This window comes from Pholcus phalangioides, unplaced genomic scaffold, assembly GCF_987345545.1.
Source record: "Pholcus phalangioides strain wild (caught in Gottingen) unplaced genomic scaffold, Ppha-v1.0 ptg000039l_1, whole genome shotgun sequence".
Taxonomy (NCBI): Eukaryota; Metazoa; Arthropoda; class Arachnida; order Araneae; family Pholcidae; genus Pholcus; species Pholcus phalangioides.
This window is the reverse complement of record NW_028301625.1, coordinates 25984190-26006247: the sequence shown is the minus strand read 5'-3', so window position 1 is coordinate 26006247 and position 22058 is coordinate 25984190. Positions and strand designations below refer to the sequence as shown.

General features: G+C 35.4%; 1 protein-coding gene across 3 annotated transcripts in view; it reads left to right on the top strand.

The window, feature by feature from the left end:
- LOC149065764 (signal peptide peptidase-like 2A) overlaps positions 1–22058 on the top strand; it is a 60758-nt gene that overhangs the window by 5052 nt on the left and 33648 nt on the right. For 2 of the 3 annotated variants that reach the window (XM_089254029.1, XM_089254027.1), the window contains exons 2-5: positions 15082–15195; positions 16358–16534; positions 16627–16710; positions 16832–16968. In XM_089254029.1, coding sequence (XP_089110155.1) covers positions 15082–15195; positions 16358–16534; positions 16627–16710; positions 16832–16968 — 512 coding nt within the window. Of the gene's footprint in view, positions 1–1181; positions 1269–15081; positions 15196–16357; positions 16535–16626; positions 16711–16831; positions 16969–22058 lie in introns of those variants that run through there. The other variant, XM_089254028.1, reaches the window with a different exon arrangement.

The window sequence follows — 22058 nt, the reverse complement described above, 5'->3', positions numbered from 1 at the left end:
TCTTTTACGAGCCCCCCGACCAGACTTTCACGGGGACTCCTTTATGATGAATTTATAGCGTGGAAAACAAAAAAAAAATGATTAAAATCGCCCTGGGCCCCAGGGCTGGAGCCATGCCCATATGTTTATGAGATTGAAGTCTAGGAAAATTTCTGGGATCGGATCACTTTGATTCTATATTTTTCGGGATTGGGAGAAAACCCCAGGAAACGTTAACCTTAGTTATGAAAGAGCTGGATCTCAAAAAATTTAAAAAAAAAAAAATCTCATTAAATCATTATCGTTTCAGAAAAGTTCAGGTGAACTCGTTTTAAGTCAAAAGTGTATACAGAATTTTTGTCAAGGAGGGGTGTATTCATCAACCTTTTTTTTCTTCCGAGGAGAGAGGGTTAATTTCTACTCAAAACAAAAACGTCTCAGAAAAGGAGGAGGATTAAATCCCTCCCCCATTTTGTATGCCAGTGTCCTGTGTACAACATTTCACATCAAAACATCGTACATCGAAACGTTCTGTGCAGGGCCGCAACTAAATGATTGGTCACCCGGGGCAAGCGTGCATTTTGACGCCCCCTTGTAATATTCAAGGACAGGTTTCGGAATGAAATTTGTGCCCCCTCTGGTCCAGCGTCCGAGGCACAAGACCCGTCTGCTCCCCCCCTAGTTGCGGCCCTGGTTCTGTGAATTCAGATTTTCAACAAACAACTAAACTTCTTCGATAGTGCGGAAAGGTTTATTTACAGGAGGCCGTATAAAATTAATATGTGTCTGCTGAGGGACTTGGTCAGTGAGTGACAAAAAGAGTGACCTATTGAGTTTGTGAGCATGTGAGTGACCATCAGAGTGACCTTAGTGAGCAAACAGATCAGTGAGTGACCATCAGAGTGACCTTAGTGAGCAAACAGATCAGTGAGTAACCAAAAAAGAAAGACCTAGAGAGTTTGTGAGCATGTGAGTAACCAAAGGTGGTGTGATCTAGAGCAGCGGTGAACATTTTTTGACTCGTGGAGCCCTTTCAACTAAAACATTCTATGGCGGAGCCCCTTAGGCCAATTTTTTAATTATTCATCAAAGTTACTGATTTATTTTTACTATTTAAAAATATTTATAATTATTTTTTTAAAATTTTACTTGCTTTTTTTTATTTTCCTCGAGCGGCCGCTGAGCCCCTGGAGAGTGCACAAGGAGCACCGGTTGAAAACAGCTGATCTAGAGTATGAAGAAGAAGGTTGGTGTGTGGCCAAAAGAGCGAATAATGAAGTGTGCAGGCAGTGAGTAACAAAAAAAGAAAAACCTAGAGCAGTGGTTCTCAACCTTTTTTAATCGCGGAGCCAAACAGGCATCTTTTTTAGCTTTATCAAAAATTTTCTGATTTATTTTAATTTTCTCAATTGGCCGCGGGGTCCCCGTGAAGAAGTGCACACGGAGTCCCAGTTGAGAACCGCTTACCTAGAGAGTGTCTGAGCATGGGAGTGATTGAAAGAGCGAAGGAGCTGGTCAGTGAGTTACCAAAAGGGGGACCTAAAGAGTGAAGAACGATGTTGCTGAGCAACCGAAAGAACGATTTAGAGCAGTGGTTTTCAACCTTTAGAATCTCACCCGGTTGATTTTTTTTTTTTTTTTTTTGAGTGGAAGACCCGGAAATAAACACGACTAATGGAAAATTTATGGAAAAAAATAAAATGATAAATTACTCACGGCCCAGTTTGACTGATGACAGTGGTACCGGATCACGGTCCGTCGGATGAGAAGCACTGATTTAGGGTGTACAAGCGTGAGAGTGACCCAAAACAGGGTGCATGCAAGTGAATGATAAAAAGAGTGCCCTTGAGAGCAAAGAGCCAAGGCAGTAAGTGACCAAATAAATGACCAAGAAAGTCTGCAAACATTTGAGTGACCATAAGAGTGATTTAGAGACAGACATATTTACTAGGTGGGGGGGGGGGAATGGATTAGCGGGCTGCAGCCTAATGTGGCGAATTTGAGAATGTGAAATCAAGAAAATTAGACAAGAAAGGGCGGCAAAATTTATGCCACAGGCGACCAAACCATAAATCCGACACTGATAGCACAAGCATTCAATCAGCGGCGTAGCTTTCAATTCATGGCCAGTCTGTAACTGGAGGGCTTGCCATTGCTTCTAACAATTGGCACCGCCTATACTTCATAATGGCTTCCTAGTTGAAAACAAATTGAGACAAAAAATTAGTTTTGCTTTTCTGCCTCCATATACAATGCAGACTTGATGAAGGACATTTTACTATTTTCATGCAGTTTCTTGTGTCGGTACTACAGTGATTCTTATCAGTTTTCAGAATCGATAAAGCTTCCTCACGAGCATAATATATATATATATGTCGCTATCTCATTCTCTCACTTCAGAAAGAAATACCCGACAGACCAGTCACGACCCAGGCTCTGTCCCTCCAGGGATATAAGCCTTTTACCCTTGCGGGTTGGGTCGCGCTGGGGAGAGAAAGAAATACCCGGCACGCACCTGTTCTGATGGGTGCAGCTCTGTCTAGGTCCTACTGAATAAATTGAGGCGTAGGATTTCTATTGTGGAATGGCCACTTAGCAAAGGGGAAAAAAAACAACTTTTGATGTTCCGTCAGTCTTTGTTGTTGAAAATGAAGTAAAGAATGTCAACAGTTATGAACGGCTTATTTGGATATTTTCCCATGCACACTTTTCCCTTATTCTGTTAATGGAACAAAACAATTGAAATTCTTTCAATAAACTGGCTAGTTCTGGCCAATCGTCGTGTAAAGCAATGGTTCTCACTGGGGGGGGGGGCCCCATATGTCTTCCCCCTGGTGGCACTTGGATACTTCAAGGGGGGAACCACGGAAGAAAATTTAGAAGGGGGCCATGACAGGTGGTTTGGAGGGCTGCAGAGAGCTGAGAAGAAAAATTAAGGTGTGAAGAAATAAAGCTTTTATATTTAGTGACTATATACACTTACAGTATCCACAGGGAGCTCAATAAATTCTAGGCCAGTGTTCTGGAGGCCAATCTTATTTGCAAAATTTTCGTTCAGTATAAATTCACTGAAGAAATCAATTCAATATGTATAAAGAACCTTGCTTCTAGATGAGGGTCGAAGACTCTGGGTAAGACGGGAGCCACGGGCAAGAAAAGGTTAAAAAATGCTGGTGTAAAAAGATGAATGCGTGAAAAATGATCAGTGACCATCAGAAAACGGGAAAATAGGAAATAATTGTTTCTCGTATTCAGTGACACTTATAAGCCAAAATAGATAGATGAAACTAATGATGAACATAGTTTGATTTTGCCATGTTACTCAGGAAAGAAAGAGAGACGCAAGGCCATAAAATATAATACTCAAGACAGATGTAATACTCAAGACCCATATTGATATGTTATGGGGCAGACAAATATTCACATTTTATTTGGCTCTTGGTAGGGGGTGGTTGTTTCCATCGCCTCCACGATCCCCACCTGAGTGAAGACAGGCATCTTCAGCGGCTAATAAAGTCGAGGCAGATATCTTCAGCTTCGAATGGAATGGAGTCGGATGTCTTCAGCAGCGGATGAAACCGATGCAGATACAATAGAGCATCTCGATAATGGTCAACCATGGGACAAAAAATTTTGTCCGCTAACGGGAAGCAGAGCCGCAGCAGGGACAAGCAAGCATTTTGGCTCCCCCTGTCAATGTTGAAAGAGAGCTAAAAGTGTTAAATTTACGCCCCTTCTGGTCCAGCACCCGGGGCAGCAGACCCACATGCTCCCCCATAGTTGCGGCCCTGACGGGAAGTGTCAATTTATGGGAGGTACGATAAAAACAGTGGAATCTCATTTATACAACTTTCACATTTATTCGACGTTTGACTTTGGTCGCAATTGGTTTCTATACTAAATTTTGATGTTAAAATGCCCTTTATATATTACAAATTAATTTCTAACTGTTCAATACAGTAAAAGTGAACACATGTTCAATGGTTCTGACATATTTTGCAATAAAAATTTAATCAAGTTAACATAAGTGTGAAGACGATAAAAGCATCTATAAAACCTTTATCAGTCTTGTAATGTTGGCTTTTTTCACGCCTGTCAACATGTGCAAACAAAACCAACGTTGCCATTCGGAATCATCATCCTGGACTAGAGTTATGTTCAGTTAATCAAATAATTAATTGAAAGATTATCATATTTCCCAATATGAACTTGGATTCATACATAATCATTGTAAGTATTATAAATTTAGGTATCTTTTACACCGATGTACACGTTATTTTTCAAACGACTGTTAAGCTTTGACATTTCGAGTTTCTTGATCAGATATCCATTTTAATTTAATGCTCCCCATATACGTACAGTTTGTCATTATTTGGTCCTTTTCTTTTGATTTTATCATGTTCTTTTCGTTTTTTCCCCGCAATGTAAATGCAACTAGCCTTTTATGGATGTAAATGAATAAATAAATCTCCAACTGCGAATAGATATCGGTCCAGTATGTATCCGGCTTTTTTGTGTAGGTGCATCGAATAATCCAGTATTTTACGGGACAGACAAGTTTTCCCAATATTATTCGTCTCCCCTTCGGGACCCACGCTTGCCCTGGGAAGGGATTGCAGAGTTCACAGTTTACGTACTAATTGAGTGACCGCTTTGTTTATGAGAGAAACGTCATTTTTATTTCTCCTCACTTTTATCAAAATTTAAGAATGGAAAATGTTTATTTTACCCAACTGTTTTTTACAGAACATGTTACAGATATGTACGAGCAGTAGCATGAGCAAGATTATTTCGGGGGGGGGGGGAGAGGGACTTTTCTTCCCTCAAAGCGAGGGTTCATTTTTACTGCAAAAAAAATATATATATAAACTGGAGTGTGTCCGAAACTCCAAGGATTTTTATCATGAAATTTTTATCTGAAAGAAATGAAAAGTCAATAAATGAACAGAATTCTGAGTGCAAGTTCTTTTCAACTAGTTTTTGTAGTCAATGAGGAGACTTTCGTTTTTACTGCCTTTGAATGTGCCGTATTGCAAATACCGTAGGGAAAAGAAAATGTTTTTTACAGAAGAGGAAAAAAGTGTTACTGACTGGGCGGTACCGAAATGTCAATCTTTATTGTCACCACACTGTCCGGGGTATTATATACCGTTGTTCGCAAGGGGGGGGTAGGCATCATGTTTTACTAGAGAAGCCTGCCGATTTTGGAATGGTTTTGTGTTTTTGACGTGCCATTTTGAGAACGATTCGACAAAAAACTCATGCCCGGTGGATGGTTAAACAAGACATACAAAAATAATTTTAAAAAGACTTACAATGCACTTTATAGGCCTATTTTTTTGACAACTATGAACAGGATTTTTTATCATGACTCGAAGAAACATTTTTTTCTCTTGTTTCAAGTCATTTCAAGTGCATATTGGTGATTATAAAAACATGCATATGCTTATTTTTTTAATTGACATTACAGATCAGATTTTCTTATTAAATCTGTGACTCAAATTTTCTAGCATGCTGGAAAATTTGAGTCATAGATTCCAGATAATTCTTAAATATCTGGACTAAGAATCTGTTGAATTGAACTTTGTCTTCTCTCTGCATTTTGGGATTCTTTTTGTTTTAAAAAAATACTTCCAGATATTTAGCTTTGTTTGCTTTTTGCTACCGCAAATGATTTATTAAAAATGTTGGATACACTCTAAGTCAGTGATTGCCAATTGGGAGTGCCTGGGCCCCCAGCGATCCACTGACTTTTTACTTGTGGTCCACAGCCCATTTTTAGAATTATAAAAAAATTAATGTTAAATTGAAAAAAAAAGTAAATAAATTACTTAAAAGAAACATTTCAATTAAATTAATGCACAGCTAAAAATTAAAGCACTGCTGCAATATTGGTAGACTGCAGTAGTATTACTGTTATGGTTTGAGAAAAATTTTACTTTTTAGTGACAGCTCTCAATAGATGTATGAAACATTGCTTTAGTTTTTTTTCCAGTCCAGTAGGTGTCATTTCTATTGCACCACATTTACTAGTACTATTTCACAGAGCACCAATTCTGGCCATATCGCTGTATTGCAATTTACTGCCATTAATGAGATGGACTGGAAATGGAGGCGCTGCTTATTGGTGATCGCCTCAAGTTCGTTAGGGACAATATCCTATCTATATCCCCCACGGGTTCAAACCCAGGACCGTGACAGCAACCTTCTCAGTGGTAGACAAGCATCTTACCACCACTCCACTCGGGAGTTATTTACTAGTACTGGATAGAATGCCCTCCATTGTTCAAGAGCATCCTGTCAGATGACTGTAATTTCTGCTGCTATAAATGGGGGGGGCATGGCAGACACCAAGATTTTTAGGGGATTTGCGACAACCCAGCATAACTACCCAGGATTCTAGTCTGGCGAAATCGGTGCAATTGATACACAAAGGAGAGAGACAAATGATTTCAAAGAAATTTCTAGTTTTTAACAAAAGTAAATTTATTAATTCCTTAATAACTAAATAGGTTACGAATAACAGAATTATTTCTCAATTTTCATACTGTACACCAATGCAAGTCCGTTTACTCCTAAATCTAGTCCGACTGCAGGAGTTAGGCGATCTTTATCGGATCACACGTGCCGTGACGTCATCGACCTTGGAGGAAGGTCACGATCCGAGATGAAACCTCACGTGACGGGAAGAGCTGCAAACAACGGCCGAGATGACGATCGGAAGCAAAGATCGATGCGGAACCATTCATCGACCTTGTCGGAAGATCACGACCCGAAGCGGGAAGAGCTGCAAACTCGACGGCCGGAAATGATGATCGGAAGCGATGCGGAACCATAAGACGGACGGATGAACGATGACAGGAACCGGGAACGACAACGATTGACTAGAGATGTGGCATGATGGGTCCGGAACCAGCCGGCGATGTAATAGCAACAGAGAGACGAACTATTTTATACTTCAGATGACTCACCTTCACCTAAAGTGATGTATCTCGATTTGAAAGGCGAGAACGAATGCGGGCTAATGCGAAATGGCGGTGGGAATTTATACCTATAAAAGGAAATACGGAACGATCCAACTCCTGGGACCGACCATCTCAGAAAATACACATCAGAGCACAGCCAATAGGAAAATACAACGTCTAATTTACATAAATAAATGACAATAGATTTTTTATAGGAACTTTTACAAAAATAAGAATGGCAACAACAATAAATTAAAATGGCGATGTGATCAAGATCGCACATTTTACCTGACTATGGACAATTGGACAATAAAAACATCACAGACTAATTGAATCAACCGTGCAGTGTTATAAAAAGGTAAGATAACATAAAAAATTCTATTAAGGATTATACAATTACAACTATATAAACATGTTTCAAAAATAAGAGAAGGAGGCAGGTTTGGCAAATTCCCCAAAAGGTTCCCAACTATTGTTACAGATTCACAATTGAAAATGGGGTGGGCTCCAGCCCTGAGGCCCGGGTATATTCTCATCATTTTTTGTTTTTCACGCTATATAAATTTACTATGAAGTGGGGCTCGCCAAAGATTCCAGCCTATTGGCCCTGCTCCTTGATGTGCAGTCCATGGCAGACATCAAGATTTCCGGGGTTCCACGACTTGAAGTATGTGGGAACTGCTTTTCTAAGCATATTCATTTGCATAGACTACATGAGTTTAATTGAAATAGGAAATTGCAAAGTATTTCCTTGATCATGTGTGTGAAATTGGAATAAGTAGAGTATAAGTAAATCAAAGAATTCCACAGCAAAACGTGATGTAATACAAAAGCGGCAGCATATTTCCTCAATCTCTAAACATGTAGAAAAAACATGCAAAAAAAAGTATCTGTATTTTTTATAGAAGTCAACTATTAGGGATGGGACAAATAGTGATTTGGCTGAATACCAGGTATTCTGCTAATTTTTTGGCCGAATATCAATTTTCTTAAAATTCATCACAATTATAAATAAAATGGCCATTTTTAATTTGAAAATAAAATTATTGGCAACTTCAAATGATTGATTAAATAAATATTAAAAACTGCAGCTTTTAGAGAAAGATTTTTATTACCATGATACTGACAATCAAATTTAGCGATGATATAATGAAGAGATGTAAAATTCTCAAATAATTTTTAGGAGAATATTCTTGAGAATATTTTAATTGAGGAGAATATTCTCTGGAAGGACTATTATAAATAACTTCAGAATATTCTTATAAATTCTTGATGAGAATTCTCCTGTTATTTGGAATATAGTTACATATAATATCCTTGAGAATATTCTCTGGAAGGACTACTTTATAAATTACTAGGGAATATTTTCATTGAAAATAAGAATTTTTCTCATGTTAATAATAGTCTTTCCAGAAAATATTCTCACCAAGGAGAATTTTTGAGAATATTCTTCAGTTACAGAAGCCCTTCCACGGAGTCCTTCCGCAAGAATATTTGTAATAACATGTATAATAAATATAATCTCTATAAATAACTTGAGAATAATTCTTATTATTTTCGATAAGAAAATTCTCTAGTAATTTATAATAGTAGCCCTTTGCGAATATTTCTGAGAATACTCTCTCTTTCCGTCAAGAAGACAGAAAATATTGAAGTTTGTAGCCCACAATGTTAAAGTTTGAAAGCAAGAAAATTAAACCAACAAAGCTGAAAATTTCACAACTTTTAAAGAAATATGAATGATACAGAAAATTTAAGTGTATGTACATTGAAGAAAACAACAGTTCTTTATCTTCTTAGAATGATCATGATTACATAAGAATAGCCTCCTTTATCAATCAACTTTGGGTTAATTTTTTGTTTTGAACTTATTTCTAAAAATTTATCTAATTTTAAAGTAATTTGTTAAGGTTCTAATCTAAAGGTTTCTAAAATCTTCATAACTAAACTTTTAAAACCCCTCATCATGACCATTGAAATAAAAGTTGTAACTAGGTAGTAATTATGCCAGAAATTGCTTTGTTTATAAATGTTTCAGGCAATGAAAACTGAGAAATTTATATTTTATAATATAAATAAAATTAGTAAAAAAAATTTTTATTATTTAAAAGAAAAATGAATATTCTCAATTATTTTAAATTTTTTTACATCCAGGAGAATATTCTCATCTCACATCTCTAATATAATGTATTTTAATATTACAGTGATACCTCGGCTAACAAAGATGATTCATTCTGGGATCACGTTCGTTAGCAGAAACATGATTTCCCATAGGCTTCTATGGAAAATCATTTGGTTTGTTCCAGCTTCTGCTCAAAATTTAAAGATAAGTTTTTTTAAAACACCAAGAAATGCTATAAAAAATACAAAAACAGATTTAAGGTTAAAATGAACAGCTTCAAAATTGTATAAATGAGAATATACAGGAAGATGAGAGATGCTGAAGATCTTTTTATTTTCCTGTATGTACACAACCAACACCAGCTTTAGTCTACTATACAGCATACAGCTCGTGTTGGCACAACCCATTCGAGTTCATAAGTGTCCCCATCCATTTGTGATTTGGTCAGTCTTGATACATGTAGACGCAGAAGATAGTTTTCCAGACTTTTCAGCTTGATGCTAAGAGTCTTGCACTGAAAGAATGCATGCTCTGAAAAATGTAGGCTACCTTTTTTTAAATGCATTTTCTATTTTGGCTATAATCTTTCATTTGATATGAAATGGTTCAAAGAATTTCAGAAAGGTGTTTCAGAAAGTGTAGGTACATCTGAAAAAAGATTCCAAGGTGGACATGAGTTAATCTGGCCCATGTGGCAATAATTTTGATGATTGGTGCAAAAATTCAGCTCATGACACTGCTGTTTTATGTTGGTGTGTGCATCATATTATCGAAAATGTTTGTTCGCTGGATCTGTATTCGTTAGCCGAAGCAAAAGAATCCTCATTAGCTGGAAAATTTATTATCCAAGATATCACTTCAACACTTGTTATAATTTTACATCTAATTAAAAAAATGTCAACCATTATTTACTCTCAAGTATTAAGTCATAAAATTTGACTTATTTTTCCACTCTAGATGTTTTTTATCCCTTTCAGTAGCTCAATACATTTTTGTCCCTCAGTTAGTAAACTTGTGTAATTCATGCTCACTCTGACATTATTGCAGTAGAATTCTATTTTCAGTTTCATGTTTTTCCTGTCTGAGAAATTCCCCTGACATAACCTTTTCCACAGAAAGGGATAGGTATGCACCACACAATAAAATATAATCAGTAAATTGTTAATTTATGCAAAAAACTCTAATATAATTTTTTAAAATTAGTTTGTTGTGCTTAGATTTACACAGATGGAACACACTGGCTGAATATCTAAGCATTGTTTGGCCGAATGAAATATTTTGAAAAATTGCTGAATATCAAATAGCAGCTGAATATTTGTCCCATCTCTATTTAATATAATTTAATTAGAACAATAAGTGAATGCTCAAATTTCCATAATCATTATCAAATTTCTGGGCAAACACGTTTGTTACAGTGAAAACAATACTTTATTCTGATTTGTTTATTTATTCATCACTTTTTATAAATTGATTAGTCTTTTGAATATACTTTTTCTTTCAAATTCTGATTTTCTTTCAACTCCAGTCTATCAGCATGGTCAGAGACACGGTGGCGTTCTTCTTCTCCCTCCCCATAATCAGTGACAGAGCCAACTGATCTAATACAAACACAAGGACCATAACAGGCAAATTGCTCAATGAGGTGGCTGAAAAAATTCTCTCATAAAAGATATGAATGTCAAAATACTCAATACAAAAGCATATATCACCAAAAAAGAATTGAATAATATATAATTCACTGCCCATAAAAGAGATTATGGTTGTCTTATATCTTAAAGGGGGGGGGGGTATGTACAGATATCTTCTCGATTTATCCCGCTATGTCTATCATACTTCTTTTTAAATGTAAAAATTGTGTAGAATTCACAACCCCCAGGGATAAGCTATTCCGTTTATTGACAACCATATTAGAGGAAAACTCCCTGTGACACCACAACCTGGAATTGTCCCTTACTAAATGACAGCGGTGCCCCCTTGTTGAAGCAGTTGATTGATGGTGTATTAATAACTCATGGTCCATCCTATCCATTCCATTGAAAACTTTAAACACTTCGATCATATCCTAATGCAGTGTTTTCTCAACCTTTTTTAGCCCATGACCCCTTTTGGACCATATTTTTACTCGCTGTTCCCTATCTTTCAAATCTATCTCTGCTTATCACCGTGGGCAATTTACTGCAGAATAAGATGTGCCAAAAGTGTGCATGTGTACCTAACGGTTTGAGTGTGTATCTAGTATTGTGAGCAACTTTCAGTGTAGTCATCTATTTTTAAAACTGATCAAAGTGCAGTGATTAAATATTTGTACCATTGTCTGTTGCTATCTGTGGAGAGACTATAACAGGGAGATTGACTCACATTCGCACCTTGAAGTTGGGAACTACAGAAAACTAACCTCAGCCAACCACCATTGTTTGAACTCCATCGACCAACCAGTGAGGTTTGAACCTAAACCTCCTGAAACATATTACTAGCCTGAAACATATCTTCATGACATCACAGTCCAGGTCCTACTGTATATACACGCTGCACTTTATTCACTCATCTACACAACTCATATTTTCTATATGATTTTGTTTTGAAAAATAAAATCAAAAGGGGGAAATCAGAGGTGCCATAGTTTTTTAACAGTTCGTGTAATGAATGTATAACATAATATTAATTAGTAATATATAACTAATAATCCAGAAATGAAACACTGATTTCTAATCTTTTGTACTTAAAAGTTTTGTTTAATATTTCTTACAAAATTAGGAAAGAAATTTATATTAAACTTTTCAAGTGACTTTTTTTGAAACAAATATTTTTTTATAGGACTTATATACTTAACTTTTCAATAAAATTGTAAAAGGCAATATATGAAAAGGAAATGCACCATTGAAACAATTGCACCATTGAAGAAAATACACACAACAGATACTGAAACACAAATGCAACAATACAGGATGGGATATAACATGATGGGGGGGGCGGAAATAATAGGCTGATAAATACTGAAGCACAAATGCAGCAAAGTGGGATGATGTATAACAACATTATGTGGGCAGAGAACATAATAGGCACAATATATACTGAAACATGAATGCAGTGAAATGGGTGATGTATAACATGATGCAAGAGGGAAAATAATAGGCATAATAGATACTGAAACACAAATGCAGCAAAGCGGGATGGTGTATAACATGATGCAATGTTAAAGGAATTTTTCATCAAATAGCTTGAGAGCTTGGTCAACATTTTGATGTTCCAAGTGGTTTGGATATAAAACTTTTCTGTTCAAACTTGGGGTCAGTTTAATGTTATCACATTCCTCTCTGTGCAATGTCTTTAAATTCATTACACTTGCATACATAACGGCATCTTCTGGGGTGTCATTAGAACTGCCTGATATATCAGCGGCTTCATTCAGGGTATGTAAAATTTTAATGTTTGATTAGTATTTTTCTGATTAAGCCAATTATTGCACACACTTTTCATACAATGTACAGTGTCAAAAATGAAGTTCTCTGTCTGGATTTTCTGGATGTTGAATAGAAGATTTCAATGATCCACCACACATTTTTTCATAAGCCTTTCTATTTATTCTGTTGTTGCCTGCACTTACATACAAAACAATATATCCAGCTTCATGGAGAACTGAGTACCTCAAAATTGAATACAAATCATCTGCTGTTTGATTTTTCACTGGGAACAAGCCTCCTCCTAACCATAATATGGCCCTCCACTCTATCTCAACTGGGAACAACAGCATCTTTATTTTTTTTAATGAAAATGAAATCATAAAATTGTGTTACTTGAATTAAACGCCAAACCTTTAATCGTGCCACCCTTGTAAAACATTCCAGGTTTAACATATATTTCATTCATCATTAAGCCAGTTTCAAGACGTTCACCAATTTTCTTGCAAGATACTTCCAATGTGAGTTTTGTACTCCACTCTGAAGACCCCCCTAAATTTTTTAACAACGTTTTCAAGTAATAAGGATGAGGCAGTATCAGAGTCTGTTAGAATCCTTCACAAAGCTATATGCTGCTGGGCTGTTGAAGTAAAACATGGATGCCCATAATGGCATTTGGGTAGAATAATGAGCAGCTTTCATTGAACTTAGCTCCAACTGTTCATGTAGGAAGGATAAAGTTTCAGTCAGTGGTGTACTTTCACAGTTGTCAAAAATATTTTCCAACCAGGTATGAAAAGTTGTTTCTTTACCAAATGAATGGAGATGACTAAAATCAAGTAGTCAGATTCTGACCATGAAGAACATTTTGAGTCCTTCCCTTGGAGCCACTGTAAATGTGATTTTGGTAAAAGGTGGTTATTGTTCCAGACAGTGACAAATCAAATCTTCAGCTATTTTAACTGCAATAACAAATAATGGTGCATCACTCAATTCTGCTTTCTTCAAGTAAATGAAGCTTACATTAGATAACACTAACCATGATTTGTCCAGTCTACTCCCAAAGCCAGTTTTAAATTCTTCGGGATTACTGATTTTATCCGAGGTGAGTCATTCTTAAAAGTGTTTTTCCTTTCTGTTGTCAATTTCTCTTTTCTCTGGGATCTTTTGTATTGATGATAATTTAGTTGTCAAAAGAGACGGTTGTCCAGGAAAGATAGTGGGATATGCCTCGGGTGGTAATACTGGATTTTTTCATGGTACAACAAGAAGAGTTCCATCTTGTCTTGTTACTTGGTCTCTTTCAATGAATTTTTCCTCAAAGTGTTTGAAGCACAACAGATTCATTTGTGCTCTTGAAATCGTCATGAGGAGTTTCTTTCCAAATTTTTTTGAAATATACACGAATGTATTTACCTTCCAAGGTAAATACATTCGTGTATATTTCCTCATTATAGTTCGACCTGCAGCCAAGAACACAACAGAGTCATGGCGTCTACAAAGAAAATGTGAAATGTCACAGATGTGGTATTTACAATATATACAGCATAAAGGCAACAAATTTATTGAACTACGGGAATGCTTATGCAAAGAGAGGGGATGCATTTAAATGTCATGCTGTTTTTAAAGCACAAATTAGCTTTTGAAGATATTTTTATTTATTCAAAATTATCCCTTTACTTAATTGTAAGGAGTTTCAGCTTTTGGTCTTTTAAATATTAAAAAAAAAATTTTGATCTGAAAAATTTGTTCAATTATAGTTCTTAGGGTAATAAAGCAATGAAAAAATTTCCTGAAATGGGAAAATTAAAAAACTTCTGTCAAACACACAAGTGAGGAAATTAAATTCAGACACATTATATATCGGAAAATATCTACTCTTGAAATAAATTATGTCTGCAAAAATAAAAATTTCAGACACATTGATTGAATTGTTTGAATAGCAACTTACCTTAGTGTTTACAAATCCTTCATCAGATAAATAGCAAATTTCTCTCAACTTCGCGTTGATTATCAAGTCAAAATTCCACCAGCCAAGATATAAAATAACTTGAAGAATAAAATAGCAACAAGTAAATTGTAAACTATAGATTAAAACCATGAGAAATTTGAATTGAATACGTCAATAACAGCTATGCTATGGGCCCGGATTTCGACGTCATAGCCTTGGTGGAGTGATACATTATGACTTGTAGCATTTAGGAGGCTTTTTGGTTTCAACCCATGTCCTTGTGATGCAAGTCTGTCACTATGACCACACGACTGCATGGCAGCTTGTTTTAATATACTGTGGCCTTCATAATCACATGTATGTGTACTTTGTAACATACCTCACTTTTCCCGGCATTCTGGGAGTAGACCAGACTCCAACATTCAAAAAAGCTGATGTCATGTGGCATGCCGGCAATATGGTATTGGTAAAATGTAACTTTTTGAGAATGTTAAATTATATTGTATTAAAAATGTTTTAAAGCATTTATGGTAAAAGCAATTTTACACTGATTATTCAAAAATTAACATTCTTAGTTATATTAAGCATATATTTATTCCTAGCCTTTTATGAAAAACAAATTAATTAAGACATTATCTCTGACAGATATTTAATTGTTATTGATAGGTGCTTGCTATGAAATATGCAGTTTTAGCTGTGGAATCCCCTTCTGCAAAAGGAAATTTCTGCATCAGATATTTTCCACAATTTTCTTCATTGCCGAGTCAAAGATCAGAAGCTGTAAGTATATTTCATCATTTTATTCTTTAATTTTTTATCTATTTAATCAATTTAATAAATTTAAATCTATGAATATTAATTGCTTCCTTTACAAGAATGAGTCATTTCGTCCTGAACTCTTGGGTTTGCAACCCATGCAGCCACACTGGATAGTGCACCAGGAGGGGCAAATCTGAAAGGGAAGAAACAATAAGCAAAAAAAATTTTTTTTACTAAATGTTTTGTCAGTAAAACCCAAACTATGAAAAAAAAACCTAAATTGAACAATAGCTTCTGTGCACTACTGCAATATTAATTAATACAAAACAATATTTATAATTCAATTTTATAATTTCAAAAACGCATCTGATCCAAAGATAACTAGGCAGGTTACGCCCTATGTACTACTGCCTAGTTGCCATTGGGTGATATGCAATTTTGCTTGGAGTGGCATGGGGAAAGGTTGTTACAAAAAAGGAAAAGTAGGTGTTGTTGGTTACTCTTATTTAGAAAATTTTTTGATTCTTTTACTTCTGTAAGCCTGTTATCTTTGAAAAAATTAATTTTTGTTGATTATTTTTTTATTCCAACCTCTCAGAAAAAAATGTAGCAGATAATAAGTATGCAGTAGATAAAATTGATAATGAAGAATTAGGATGTTTTTAACACATCACAAGTGAGACACTCACTCCCACTGATTTCAGTTCAACCTCATCTGACTGGAATCTAAACACTATTCAGCTTCCTGAAAAATCTTTATATGATAAAACATTTTGAGCTTGCTTCCTATAAATCAGTTACATTAATTTTCAGCTGCTAATCAGTCTTAGAATAAAAATGTTTACTGTACTTAAAATAAAAAAATTTTGTGTATTATATTTAGCTTTTAGCACAGCTCTTTTCATGCCTAAAAGATATACTTACTTACCATTTACATCACTGTAAGCTAGTCTGATAACATTCGCAATGAAAAATTCATTTTCATTTAAGTCAATGTGTCATAGCTTGATGTCAATTGAGAGATTATACTTTCCCTGTGTGAAAAATCTGAAATATGTTATTTTTTTCGGTTATACAAGTTACTTTCCATCACTTTTTCCCTCATTGGCTACCTATACTAAAGCCTGGTGTCTATTAATTTTTTTTATGTAACTTGAATGATTCTAATTCTTTTCTTTTACAGATTCCCCATATTCCAAAATATGTTAAGTTTGATTTTTGTGTCACAGAGCCAAGGTGGAATTACAACCAAAATATTATTTTACTCTCTCCAAGCAACTGCAGCATAGCATCACAAGCTCGTGTTTTACAAGATCATGGTGCAGCTGGAGTTTTGTTCATAACTGAAGGAAATGAAACTGTAAGATAAAAATAATTGTTTAGATAATAGCACATTTATTTCAGTTCAATTGAAAACAGTAATGTGGCATCTTTAAGTAACTTTCCTTTCAGATTCACTTTGATAAAGATGATCCAACTGAGGGTGTTAATATCACTGTTGGTTTGATAAGTGAAAATTTTGCAACTCAACTGAGAGTAAGTATTGGATATTTCCACTGTGTCAAATATTTGTGTTGCAAAAAATACATTAATGATATCATTATTTCTCATGTGGTTTGTTTTATTTTGGCTCAATATCCAATTTTTATTTTTTCAGTACATGGCTGATTCAACTGTTAGCATGTTTGCACCTGAAGGACCAAGTTTTGATCTTAGCTTGCTAGTCATTTGGTTTGTAGCAATGTTTGCTGTCACTGTGGGAGGATATTGGTCTGGTGTAGTACGCCATAGATTGTGAGTTATCTACATATAAAATTATATAGATTTTTATGAGTATAACAGTATATTTACACACTAAGCTACTGCTCAAGTAGTTAATTTTTGTCTTGGCTCTTTTTCTAAATGGCTGTATGGAGATTGGTCAAACCTAGGAGGTGTTAAGAACATCCCCATCCAGAGAAAATATATTTTTGTAGGATGCATGAGATCAAAAGTTAAATATAAAGGTGCTAGAGAGTGCTACAAGCATTCATTTTGCTAAATAAAATTCATTCATTCATGTCATTCTCCACATACATCACCAGTCACTGCTTCAAAAAAGATGGGCCCAAATTTTCATTTCTGACTGCATTTCATGACAAAAGATGATTGTCTTGATGCAGGAGTTCTTATCCAAGGGTGTACACATCCCTGGACGTGACGTGTGGGGGGCACAATCTCTGGGGTGTAGGAGAGTAATTCTTAGGGTGAGTGCTGAAAACGTTTCATGATGTGACTACTTTCTGTTGTATTTTTACATTCTGTGTATTTTGGGATACTCTCCGCAGGGCTTATGTTCTTAAAAATATGTATAAGACTTACACTGATACAGCTTATACATTTGTTTTGTTCTGATAAACCACAATTTCAAAGAAATTGACTGTGGACATTATATGTATTATTTTATAACCTCTGACAATAAAGTTCAGTGAATGAAGTCAGAACGGCCGATCTGGCAACACTGGTGAAGCAAAACGCTGCACATGCGTAGCGGCAGGTGTTGACCATCTGCCGCCACCGTTGTTCAGTTGAGCGTCGTTTGTGTTCCGTGAAAGACTTGTTTCACAAAGTGCTTGTTTAGTGCGTTGGTTCTTAACTGAGAACAGGAAAATGAACGAACAAAAGATCACTGAGGATGAGTCCTGGTGTCTCAGGTATGACACTGAACGGCAAAGCATGAAATGGCGTTCTCCTGCATCACCTCGTCTGAAAAAGGTCAGAGCAGAAAAATCACGAATCAAAACGATGCTAATCACCTTTTTTAATAGTCAAAGCATTATCCACAAGGAATTTCTACCTGAAGAAACGACGATGAATGCTGCAAGGTACATTGAAATTTTGACCCGTTTCAAGAAACGTCTACGCAGGGTATGACCTCAGTACGCACAACAAGGTTCATGGTTTCTTGTTCACAACAATGCTCGCCCCCACACAGCCAATATCGTTAAACAGTTCCTGGCAAAAAAGGGGGTGGTGCAAATTGAACATCCACCATACTCGCCAGATCTCAATCCTCCAGACTTCTTCCTATTCCCACAACTCAAACTCGCTTTGAAAGGAAAGAGATTTGATGATATTCCTGACATCCAACGAAACGTGACGAGGCTTTTGAACGCCATCCCAAAAGAAGAATTCTTTCAAAGTTTCCAGGACATGTATAGGAGATCTCAGCGGTGCATAGTAATGGGAGGTGACTATTTCGAATTTCGAAGGACAGTAAGGTAACTTTCGTTAACATTTCATCTACGTTAATGTTACAGGACTATTCACCGAACTTTATTGTCAGAGGTTGTATTAACCCTTTCAGTACCAATGGTACTTTAAAGTACCACCAACCTATTCTTAATCCCATGACATCCTTTACATAGGTTGTTGCGTGTTGGTATTTTGAAGTATAAAGGCTGTGTAATTATTTTATGATTTCAGCAGTGCCATCTTGACCCATGGGCCCATATGGGCATGGCTTAAGGGCCTCAAGAGTAGATGGGCCTCAGAAAAATGAGTAGTTGCATTTTTCGAGAGTTCGCCAGGTATACGGCTTCAGAAAAATCTCTTGGGCCCTGCAAGTGTGGGACTATTAGTAATTTAAATATGTTGATTAATAAAACTCATTTGGATGTTTTGCCCCTGTAAAAATGTTTACTGTATCATATGCAAAAGTGTAATGCAGTAGAACACCAAATGCAGTACAAAACCAATTATGACTTCCTTTGTGGTAAAATAAATAAGCATTATTATGTACTCAGCATATTTTATTGGTATTTTTTATTTTTATTGTAAGCGTATAGTGCTGATGAAACTTTGAAGTACCAGGTTAATTATTGTGTGTGTACCAAATAATTTTTTGAATTTTTTTGTTTTTGTTTTTAAGCCTTAATTAGAACTGAAATAACCTACCAAAAATTTTTCATCGTAATTACAGTAAAACCTCGTTAAGTCATCACCCTAATAAGTCGTCACTCCGGTTAAGTCATCATTTTTCTTCAGGCCCTTTCACCTCTCATAGACAACAATGTTATTAAACCCTCGTTTACTCGTCGCTAATTTCGGTTAACTCATCACTATGAAAAAATTTGAGAAAGTGGAACAGAGACTATTTTATGGCTCCCATTAAAAAAGAGCTTGCCATAATAGCATTGCCATATGCTTAAAAGTCACCATAAAGTCCTATATACCCAAATGGAACAGTTTAAGTAACGAAAGTTACGCTGGGAAAGTTCATTTGCCGACTAAGGTTTTTGACTGTTCAAGCTAGGTCTCATTTTTGCATGGGCTCTACTGGAGAAACCGCGAGACACCCAGGCTCTGTCGCAAGAAGCAACGTAAGCACTTCTGCCCCCCAGGGCATCTCCAGCAAAACCAAAATTTATTGATACGTCAAAGATTACACGTAGTGCAAGGAAATCAAAAATTATGTAAATCAAAGAATCAAATTAATCAAGTCAAAGTGCAACGCACGGGTACGGATAATAAATAATCATAGAAAGCATGGGCTCTCCTAATTTAGGGCTTGAAATTTAAACAAAATATCTTTACTGAAAAAAATTGGACATTCTTTCCCAAGTTGAGGTCTTCTGTTTACTTTTTCCTGCCCAGGGCCCCTCCACCAAGTCAAAAGTGTTAGAGATTACTTTGTAGTTGTATCATGAACTACTGATGAAGAATTAAATTACTAAAATATTAAATTTGATGTCTATGTAAAATTAATGTGCAATAGAGAGTTCTATTATCAAGAAAGCTACTTATAGCTTTAGAAATTGTAAATTACTATCATAAATCAAAGTGTACAGTACATTTTACCACAATAATTTAAGTAATAAGAGATAAAAAAAGGTAAAAAATTGTTATTATTTATTCTTTCATGATCTATAAATTTTATTAATATATTGTTATTTTGATTCGTACTTTAATAAGTTTCATATTACTTTAAATTTATACGATTTTCACAACATTGCACATTGAAACTGACGACACTCTGCTTAAGTTGTCACTCCGCTTAAGCCATCATAATTTTTCGATAACTTGAGGTGACAACTTATCTAGGTTTTACTGTATTTCATTTTTTTCATAATGTACTGAAAGGGTTAAATGCCAATTAATTTCATTTTCACCATTCAGAGTTGGTCATGAGCGTTCAGTGAATTCATTCAAAGAATTATTTGTTATTCATTATTTCAATTACAAATAATTCTTTGCAGAATGTACAGTAGAAACTCTTATGATCCAGATGAATTTGTCAGGCTATTTTTTCCCAACTAAGACTTTTGATATTTTCATTTACCCAAAACCTGTTTCATCTGTTTATCATTTTTTTTTCTGTTCCTGTTTTTCCTTGTTTGAATGAAAACAATGAGAAAACATTTTCAAAACACCTTGTTTTAAAAATTTGCCTCTGAACTGAACTTTTGTTTGCAGCCCATGGATCTGGGCATTTGACGATGTACAAAATTTTGCGAAGAGAACAGTTTTTGAACTGTAAAAATGTGTATGACCATATCAAACAGGCCAGTGTAGAAGAAGATGATGGAAAATTGTGCAAGAGCTTGGGAAAGTGTCACTCTAAAAATTTCAAAGAATTGGCTGGCCAGTATAGAAATCTATCAGTAAAATAAAAGATGGTAAGGTCTTTTTAAGGGAGTTTAAAATTAGGTTTGTTTTCACAACTCAAGATTAAAGCTATGGTAAATGTCAATTAAAGTTTCTTGAGTAATATGCTTTAAACAACTCAATTTTGTGGATATCTTTTCCTCAATATTCCATCAATACCAATACAAGACCACAACAGACAAAATGCCCAACGAGGTGGCTGAGAAAAAGATGCCCATAATAATAAGCAGTGGTGGCTTGTGGATGAAAATTCTGGGGAGGGGGTGCCGAAACAAACATTCATTCTAAAATACCAGTAGTCAATTTTTAAAAATTTAAATTTATTTTGTAATTAATTACTTATTTCAATTAATTTTACAGATAATTTGTACTTTAATTATGTTTGCATTTCATCTGTATCCGAAGTAAAATTCTCGCCCCATAAAAGTTAATGTATGAATAAACCTTTTTTTTAAATACAGTCAAGAACAGTTATAACATACACTGCTAAAACAAACATTGTGGATATAACATACCAAAAACACTCCCTCAACCTAGAAAATAATTCGGATATGACATACTGCACCTCCCCCCCCCAAAAAAAAAAGGGTAAAATGAAGCCAGAAACTGGGTCATTTGTGCAACATGATTATTGCGAGTGATGTCTTGACGTTTTTCTCACAAAAAAATAACATGAATTTTTTCAATAACGAGAGATTTCACTGCCAAAATATAGCATGGGCGGAGATATGGGGGCGTGGGATGGCATTGCACCCCCCCAGCATCAAAGGACTGATCTATTGTATATATGAATGTCGACTGATCTAATGTATATATGAATTGACATCATCATGCCCCCAGCAATAATGACCGTGCCTCCCCCCCCCCAGACTTCCAGGTCTTATCTCCGCCTATGAAATATAGTTACTTGTCACCAAAAAATAGCACTAAAAAATTCTGTTAAGCTTTACCGCCATCTGTCGACAATTAATGTAACTATTTTGACTATAAAATTTTTGTATAAAGTAATGTTTTACTATGTTTTTTGAATTATGGAAATTTTACTTTTTTTTTCTTTTTACTTTTTGGATGGCAATGATAAAGGAACATCTGTTGTAAATCGAATCACTTCTTGTTGAAAAGCTATGGTAATTCAAGGTATTGGCAAAGTGTAAAATTTATGAACATGGTGTTATGTACAATGGTGTCAACTTCAAGTAAAAATCATTGCCCCATAAATTTAAAAATTATAAAAATTT